The following is a 9,011-nucleotide window of genomic DNA, read 5'->3' on the forward strand; positions in this document are numbered from 1 at the left end:
TTTTTCTTGAACAGGCCTTGTTTCTCGAAAGATGTCAGTCAGCTCTCTAAACTGGATTACCCCCTGTTTTTCCTGCCACTGGATTGCCGAGAAGACAGTGAGCAGACGACACTTCTCGAGTCTATTTATGCTATGATGAAACAGAACAGGCACAGTTTGAAGGCACCTTATCATGGAGACTTTGGTTCTCCTCAGTTCAGTGACATGCGTGTAATTGAGAATGGAAACCTGAAGGAAACAGATGCACGGAATTCAGAAAGTAGGCATTGTGATTTGTGAATCACCTTTGGTGCTTGACAGAAGCAAAAAGATGCGGGGGAACACTGAAAATGCTGCAGCAAACATCAGTGTCCAACATCATCCCTATCCACAACCGATAAATACACCACAAGCAAAACCAAGATCAAAAGTATGGAATCACTTCACGAAGATGGATAGAGCGCGGGCGATTTGCATCCACTGCAGAAAGGACTATGCAGCTGACCCAAAACAACATGGGACTTCTCGCCTATCGAGACATCTGTAAGTATGACCATGGAATTGACCTCAAAGCCTCATCATCAGGAAGTGGGGACTAACCCTCCCATTTCCATCCAACTGTTGGGCGCTGGTGTAGCTGTATGCATAGGATTGTATCTAAAGTCTGGAATACCTATCAGAATCCGGGTTATGTATTTTCTTAGAAAATATGGTAAGAAAGGAGCGCTCGATATATGTTTCTTATAAACTAAGCTCTACGTGGTGTTTGTATTATTGTGTTCTTTTTGTTTTGCCAATATTACTCTATCTCCTCGGTTAGTCGCAGCTATATTCAGTTTCAAATTGCATTAGGAGGCACCCATATTTATTGGTCGTGGGGTGTTGAGTGTCTTTTGGTCTGACTCATCGCTCAAAGAACCCTTCAAATGGTTTGAAAATGGGGGTATATCCCGTAAAAACGTATTTGTATCTTTTTTCAGGTAAAAGCTATATAACTAGCCTTTTTTTTTGAGGGAAAGCTATATAACTAGCCGGGAGATTACATTCATAGTGGCCACCTCATCCAGATCCAGGCATCGGCCCAGCCACTGACGACATGCCGGGCCAAATACGTCAACTACGTAGCCGCTTCCTCCTCCTTCATAAAAAAGTCAGGGTTTCTGCCTTCCGCCGGCGCCGCCGCAGATCCGCCTCCTCTTGAGGTGAAAAATGCTTCTGTGAGGTTTGTGCCAAATTTCACCTTATTTGAGCATCTGAGTAGCCCTTAGCAAAAAATACAAATTTTGGTATGCGAAACAGTTTACTGTTCTTGTACTGTTCGGACCCTTTGTTTTTGCTGAGAGCTACTCAGATGTCCAAATGAGCTGAAAATTAGCACGGACCTCACACACTAAAACATCTCCTATGAAAAAAAAATCTTGTGAATTCGAAAAATGGAACAAGAAAAAGGAAATAAAAAACCAGGAAAAAGGAGAATGTAAACAAAAGAATCGGAAAATGTTCTCAAACTCGAAAAAGGAATCATGAATTTAGAAAATTGTGATTTGATTTTTTAAATGTTCAAAAAATTTAGAAAATGAAAATCGGACAATATTCGTGCATTTTAAAAGTTTTCAGGAAATCAAAATAATGTTCCTAAATTTTAAAAACTAGAAGAAAGTCGAATAAATCGAGAAACGTAATTGGCCAGGGAAGGTTATAGAACCTTTACAAAACAAGCCCAAAACAGACTCAAGAATGGGCGCTCACATTTTGATGGTTTTCGCAGTCACGGAGTATGCATTTCAACATGTCATGTGGCATTTCACATTGCCGATGCTCATATGTGGGGATTTAGGAATGCATATGTGGGGCATCGATCATCTATAGAAGGGACAGGGGGTTGCTGGAGATGCATTTCTCTCGAACATGCCTTGTTTCTCGAAAGATGTCAGTCAGCTCTCTAAACTGGATTACCCCATGTTTTTGCTGCCACTGGATTGCTGAGAAGACAGTGAGCAGAAGGCACTTCTCGAGTCTATTTATGCTATGATGAAACAGAACAGGCACAATTTAAAGGCACCTTATCATGGAGACTTTGGTTCTCCTCAGTTCAGTGACATGCCTGTAATTGGGAATGGAAACCTGAAGGAAACATATGCCCAGAATCCAGAAAGTAGGCATTGTGATTTGTGAATCCCCTTTGGTGCTTGACAGAAGCAAAAGGATGCGGGGGAACGCTGAAAATGCTGCAACAAGCATCAGTGTCCAACACCATCCATATCCACAACCTATAAATACACCACAAGCAAAACCAAGATCAAAAGTATGGAATCACTTCACGAAGATGGATAGAGCGTGAGCGATTTGTATCCACTGCAAAAAGGACTATGCAGCTGACCCAAAACAACATGGGACTTCTCGCCTGTGGAGACATCTATAAGCATGACCATGGAATTGACCTCAAAGCCTCATCATCACGAAGTGGGAACTAACCCTCCCATTTCCATCCAACTGTTGGGCGCTGGTGTAGCTGTATGCATAGGTCTGCATCTAAAGACTGGAATACCTATCAGAATCCGGGTTATGTATTTTCTTAGAAAATATGGTAAGAAAGGAGCGCTCGATATATGTTTCTTATAAACTAAGCTATACGTGGTGTTTGTATTATTGTGTTCTTCTTGTTTTTGCCAATATTACTCTGTCTCCTCGGTTAGTCGCAGCTATATTCAGTTTCAAATTGCATTAGGAGGCACCCATATTTATTGGTCGTGGGGTGTTGAGTGTCTTTTGGTTGACTCATCGCTCAGAGAACCCTTCAAATGGTTTGAAAATGGGGGTATATCCTGTAAAAACGTATTTGTATCTTTTTTTCGGGTAAAAGCTATATAACTAGCCTTTTCTTTTTTGAGGGAAAGCTATATAACTAGCCGGGAGATTACATTCATAGTGGCCACCTCATCCAGATCCAGGCATTGGCCCAGCCACTGACGACATGCCGGGTTTCTGCCTCCCGCCGACGCCGCCGCAGATCCGCCTCCTCTTGAGGTGAAAAATGCTTCGGTGAGGTTTGTGCCAAATTTGACCTTATTTAAGCATCTGAGTAGCTCTTATAAAAAAATACAAATTTTGGTATGCGAAACAGTTTACTGTTCTTGTACTGTTCGGACCCTTTGTTTTTGCTAAGAGCTACTCAAATGTCTGAATGAGCTGAAAATTAGCACGGACCTCACACACTAAAACATCTCCTATGAAAAAAATAAACTCTTGTGAATTCAAAAAATGGAACAAGAAAAAGGAAATAAAAAAACCAGGAAAAAAGAGAATGAAAACAAAAAAAACGAAAAATGTTCTCAAACTCGAAAAAGGAATCATGAATTTGGAAAATTGTGATTTGATTTTTTAAATATTTGCAAATTTTAGAAAATGTTAAAAAATTTGGACAATATTCATGCATTTTAAAAGTTTTCAGGAAATCAAAATAATGTTCCTAAAATTTAAAAACTAGAAGAAAGTTGAATAAATCGAGAAACGAAATTGGCCAGGGAAGGTTATAGAACCTTTACAAAACAAGTGCAAAACAGACTTATAGAATAACTGTGTTGCGGGGGTTAGGGGAATACATGGTTATCCAGGGACACGGAGTAACTGGTCACGAGCACAGATGTGCTCGATATCCTGTGCGTTCGCTGCTGTGTGGGGATCTGGGCTGATTCTTTATACGGTGGGCTAAGAATTGCTGGCAAATGGGCACTGTGTGGGAATACGTATGTGGCAGACCTGGGAAGTGGGCCAGTTCAGGACGGCCGTCAACTGGTGACGGGCTGAGCCGTGGCCCAGTTTCACGTCCGTCTGATCCGTGGCTCCGATAAATCTCTTTCGTTCAGAGGGCGGCAGTCTCGAACGGAATGCAGTTCTAGTATCTTCTTCCTCAACTCGGCCGCCATTTTTGGTAACTGACGAAGGAGAGAGATAGTGAGGGAGAACAGGTGGCCGACGCGCAAAATGGAGTTCCTCGTGCAGCCAATCATGAGGTATGTCAGTCAGATGCATTTTTTGTCCACCGTAGCGTGCGATTTGAAGAGTGGAGCTCAGGCGGCTGAGGTTTTCTATGATTTCTCCGCCACAGATCCACTCTGATTGAGGAGGTCGGAAGATTCGCCGGCGGATGGTACTAGGCCAACGTTTGTGCGGGTGGCACCGCAGGAGGCCACGGGTGTGAGCGGCGAAGAGCAGATCTACCGGGTGTGGAGCGGCGGCAATCGACGGGGAAGATGGATCCCTAGGATCTTGGTTGGAATAAGAGGTGAGGGGAACTGGATTTAAATCGATCAGTGCTATGAGGAATTTCAGTAACCTATTTTCAAGCTGTGTATGGCCGTGCAGTGTTGTTGACTGAATTGTTTGCGGCAGTAGATAGCCAATGCACCTTGTCGATTTAAGATTAGTAGACACAGCACTGCAATTATAATATAGCTGGGGAGGCCGTACTAAACTCTAGAACTGAGCAGTGGAGCCATTTTTATAGATTTTGAGAGCACATTAAGTATACTATGTACATAACAAAACTCTGTAGATCCATGACAGTAGTCGACAGGCAGTTAATTAAACATTCATTTAAAATGGTGCAAAATGTGGAATCTGCAGTTGGAAATGGAAATGCTGTAGATGCTATTCAGTTTGTCCTATGTTTTGTCCTGCTGCATATAAGACGAATGAAATGAGTGTAGAAGGTCGATGTAAAAATATAGCATAAATGAGAAACAATGCAAAGTGGTTTCAAATGGATGATTGACGGCACCGAGTTGTATGGTTCTATGTGGTCATGAAAATAGGCCTAGAGCATATGGAGAGTCTGCAAAACTCGAAAACGCTAGATAAAAACTACGTGCAGCTGATTCCATAAGATTTTTGGGAATGCATAGGTCCTGACACGAGTAATCTCGAGTGCAGGGTGAGGATCGGTGCTACTGCCCCCGGAAGGACGCCTTGAGGCATCAGAATTGTCCACCGGGAAGATGAACCTGCAGGCACTTGGTTGGGCTAAGAGGTGCATCCTCATTAATCTCTGTGTGTAGTTTTCAAATTTTCGCTGGCATGGAGCAGGTTTGCATGAATAGGTTTGGGCATCTGGTAATTTTCTTAGGCTGAGTTCTGGTGGGCATGATGGTGTATAATGGATTATCAGATGTAGATCCCCTAGTAAACTTGTGTGGATGAAGCATTAAATTTTTGAGAGAGAAGTTAACCATGATCCTGGACACCTGTAGTGAATAGGGCATTGGTATTTTGCAAGACAGTTGGGAATGTTTCGGCATTTAATTATCGACACGGAAAATAGAGAAGTATAATGTTGAACCTGATGCAATTCTCTGTTGATCTTCGGAAATGAGCAAGTGCTACCTGTAACGAAGTTTATTAGTAATTTGATGGCTGAAGATAGACCAGTCTCCTGCAAGTTTTAATATATGTAGCTAGAATTCCGGGTACATGGCCTGTGGAATTATAGTGTGATATAATTAGCAATGGATTGTCAGATGTAAATCCGTAGTCTAAACTGGTATGAATGCAGCGTTTAATTTTTGAGAGAAAAGTTAACCATGATCATGGACACGTGTAGTGAATAGTGCATTCGTATTTTGCAGGCATATCTATCTCCTCTGTGGTAGATGGCGAATCCAGGGTGTTCTAGTCTCTTATTTGTTGACTCATCTCTTTTTTTGTGGCCATGGTTGTGTGCAGGTTTCTGTTTGTTGAGGAGGTGGATGAGAGCGCGGCTCCAATGGATCCGGTTGTCATGGTTTCGCTCCCGGGCGCCGTCCAGGCGACAGCAACATGCAAGGGGGCTGGTAGTTCGCCAGCGCTGGCCATGAGTGTGGACGCACAGATCTGCGAGGAGGGAAGGGGCGGGAAGGATAGACGCGAGTCGTCGTTGGAGGTATCGGAAATGTCCATGGGTAAGATGACCCCGCTGCTACCTGGATGGGCTAAGATGTCAGTCAGCTCGAATCCCTTTTGCGGTTTTCCATTTACTGCACTTTGAAAATTGATATAGTTGCGAAGTATACAATTGCAAGCAGAGTGTGACAGTGGATTAGATGGGAGTCGCATCAAAATGATGTAAAAAAAGGGCAACCTGGTGCATGTAGCTCCCGCTTGCGCAGGGTCCAGGGAAGGGTCCGACCACTTTGGGTCTATAGTACGCAGCCTTTCCCTACATTTCTGTAAGAGGCTGTTTCCAGGACTTGAACCCATGACCTCATGGTCACAAGGCAGCAGCTTTACCACTGCGCCAAGGCTCCCCTTCATCAAAATGATGTAGGATTAGAAAAATTGTTAGGCCTCTCAATGGTTATAATGTGCATTATGGGCATGAATCAACTGGTACAGTCAGCCCATTTTGGGTGTGGTTTTCATGGGGTTCCAGGTACAAGACATTGAAAATAGAAACATTCTATTGTTGGTGCTTGTGAGCGGCGGAAAATGCATATGAAAGCTCATTATTGTGGGACGGTTTTAGTTCTTTTCGTGTTTCCTGAGATGGGCTAGGTGTAATTGCTGTTCGATGTGGCTGTTTGGTTCGGAAAATGTGGTCAGTTGTTAGATTTAAATTTTAACAGCTGCATTTATGAGGCTGTTGGGTTGGGAAATGTCTGCATCTCTTGGATTTAATCCCTGTTTCATGGGGATGTTGGGTTTGGAAGTGTGGCACAATTCCTAAGGCATGGGCACTGCAATTGCAGGGTGAGGATAGGCACGGCCGCTCGTTGCAGGAAACCATGCTCGTCGTGTGTGACTGCATTTGAGAAAATTGTAAGGAGGTATGCAGAGAACCCTTCTGAGAACGTCATTGTGCCGATTCTGGGCGCAAGCTTTGATTCGCTAGGAGAAGCTTATGATTTCTGCAACCTTTATTCCTGGGAGAGAGGATTTGGAATAAGGTACAAGAAGAGTAGAGTGAATGTCGAGAGGATGAAGGGCATGCAGGAGATCGTGTGCGGGTGCTCGGTATGTGCCGTCGGCAGCCAGCATAAATTCTTTTCTATTCCTTTTTCTTGTGGGGAATTTATGCACACGCTGTGAAATTTTCTTGCAGGGGAAGGCTGGCGTGGAGAACACTAGGTCCTGTCGGTGTGAGTGTCATGCGCTGATCAGATTACTCAGATCAGAGGACAATGAGTGGTACATCGTTCATCACAGGAGAAGCACATCCACTCTCTCTAGCCAAATTTTGGCAGAAGATTCATTGGCCATCCCACAAACACATTGATGTGTACAGTCGTGAGTTGTGACTTGATCAAGCAGGTGAGGCAGAACAATGTCAACCTTGCAAAAAATGTACAACATTGTTGGGAGTTTTTTCGGGTCAATGAAGAATGTGCCGTTTACGAAGAGGTCTCTGAAAAATCTATGTGGAAAGATTAGCTAGGAGCAGGCGAATGACGATGTGAGGAAGACAATGGAAGTGTTTGCTGAATTGGGGGCAAAGGATCCACACTTTACATACCATGTGCAGGCAGACAAAGAGGGTTGGATAAAGAACTTGATGTGAGCGAATGGCAGCAGCAGGCTGAAGTACAGTTTCTTTGGTGATATAGTGATGTTTGATACAATGTACCGGACTAACCTTTACGACATGCCCTTAAGACTTTTTGTTGGGGTTAACAACAATTTTCAGAGTATTATACTGGCTGGTGTACTGGTATGCGACGAGACTGAGGAAAGTTTTGAGTGTGTCTTTTCAGATTTTCTACAGATGATGAGAGGCGTGGCGCCGAAGACAATACTCATTGGTAATATGGCTTGTTTGATGATGTAAGATGATAACCTTATGATTCTTTGAGGATGAACTGATTAACTTGCTTATGTCATGATTGCAGACAAGAATCGGACGATGAATTGCATAAAAGAACAACATGTTTGGACATGGGTGATGTCCAGGGAGCAACCTCGGAAGTCTGCGAGGTGTAAGAATTGTGGGGTTGAGGGCCATAGGAGAAACACCTGCACTAAGGCAATGGAGATGAGGTTAGCAAATGTGGGATGCTGGAGTGTAGTGCTAGGCCCGACGGACTGTTTTTTGTTAGTTGTAAACATGTTATGTTGTGTTGTGGATTATTTTAGATTTTGTGTTGCACTCGTTGGTAGGCTGAACTGCAGTTAAAAAATCTAGCATTATTTCAGTAATTAAATGCCCATGGTGCGAATGATGGCTGTTGTCGTAGTTAGCTGCTTGATCTTACTGATTCTTGCAATTTGTATGTTGAATCCTTGGGGTGATCTTGCTTATTTTTGCAGTATGGTTTGTTCTGTTGAATGATCTGGTCATTCAGATCTGGGGTGGCGGCGCTGTGAAAGAATCTTGCTTTTTTTTAAGGGTAATAATGAAAACATCTTGCTGTGTGGAGGGGGTGGAGAAAAATAAAGGGGCAGACGGCGCCCGTCATTACGTTTGAGCTGTGGCCCAGAACGGTGTCCCGCGTCTGAGCCTTCCCGTGTTAGACGGCAACCGTCCCATTGATTACGATAGTTGGTGGGCCATGGCCCGAAATTTGTGCACATATACTAACTGGAATACCCTGACACATACAGTGGACTGGTATGGATCTAGATGCCAACGGGCGATTCAGATAACGGGCGCATCTGTGATCGAGCTCAGAATAGCACTTCCGGTTATCCAGCCACTATGCCTATATATGGCCGGTGCTGATTTTAATAGGGCGCCTAAAAGGTGGTGTATTTGGCCGGCCCAGTACTCAAGCATTATTTTGACTATTTTGCATTGGCTTCTTCGGGAGGGCTTTTTACCAGTTTTTTTTTTCTTTTTATTATTATCTTTTGTTCTTGGTTTTCTTCTGTCTTCACATTGTTCATTTGTTTCATTAGGTTTACATCGTTTTTCTTCTTTTTTTTTCAATACATTACTACCTTTCTCACACACAATGTACATTCTTCATATACATCAAGATTTTTTTATACATCTTTATAATTTTAAAAATAGACAATTAACATTTTAAAAATAATTTTTTTCATGTCTAAAAGTTTTGTATACA

The 9,011-nt window shown here is 43.0% G+C and overlaps 1 protein-coding gene across 3 annotated transcripts; it reads left to right on the forward strand.

Moving 5' to 3' along the window:
* The first annotated feature begins 3,806 nt into the window (after positions 1-3,806).
* LOC123104273 (uncharacterized) lies at positions 3,807-8,168 on the forward strand. 3 transcript variants are annotated; one of them, XM_044526056.1, is made up of 7 exons: positions 3,809-3,992; positions 4,088-4,264; positions 4,912-5,008; positions 5,701-5,952; positions 6,702-6,966; positions 7,055-7,751; positions 7,839-8,168. In XM_044526056.1, the coding sequence occupies exons 3-6, from the start codon at positions 4,977-4,979 to the stop codon at positions 7,226-7,228; spliced, it is 723 nt and encodes a 240-aa protein (XP_044381991.1). In that variant the 5' UTR covers positions 3,809-3,992; positions 4,088-4,264; positions 4,912-4,976; the 3' UTR covers positions 7,229-7,751; positions 7,839-8,168. The 3 variants fall into 3 exon arrangements, 2 of the variants coding, with proteins under 2 accessions (XP_044381992.1, XP_044381991.1); XR_006450232.1 differs by having other exon boundaries at positions 3,815-3,992; positions 5,701-5,915; XM_044526057.1 differs by lacking the exon at positions 4,912-5,008 and having other exon boundaries at positions 3,807-3,992.
* The last annotated feature ends 843 nt before the right edge of the window (positions 8,169-9,011 follow it).

This window comes from Triticum aestivum, chromosome 5A (assembly GCF_018294505.1).
Source record: "Triticum aestivum cultivar Chinese Spring chromosome 5A, IWGSC CS RefSeq v2.1, whole genome shotgun sequence".
Taxonomy (NCBI): Eukaryota; Viridiplantae; Streptophyta; class Magnoliopsida; order Poales; family Poaceae; genus Triticum; species Triticum aestivum.

What these genes read in the sequence shown, in the direction of transcription:
- LOC123104273 (XM_044526056.1), top strand. Translation starts at nt 4,977, where the DNA reads ATGAACCTGCAGGCACTTGGTTGGGCTAAGAG. An exon ending in GCACTTGGTTGGGCTAAGAG is followed by an intron (nt 5,009 to 5,700) that starts GTGCATCCTCAT and finishes GGTTGTGTGCAG; the next exon opens with GTTTCTGTTTGTTGAGGAGG. An exon ending in AGATCGTGTGCGGGTGCTCG is followed by an intron (nt 6,967 to 7,054) that starts GTATGTGCCGTC and finishes ATTTTCTTGCAG; the next exon opens with GGGAAGGCTGGCGTGGAGAA.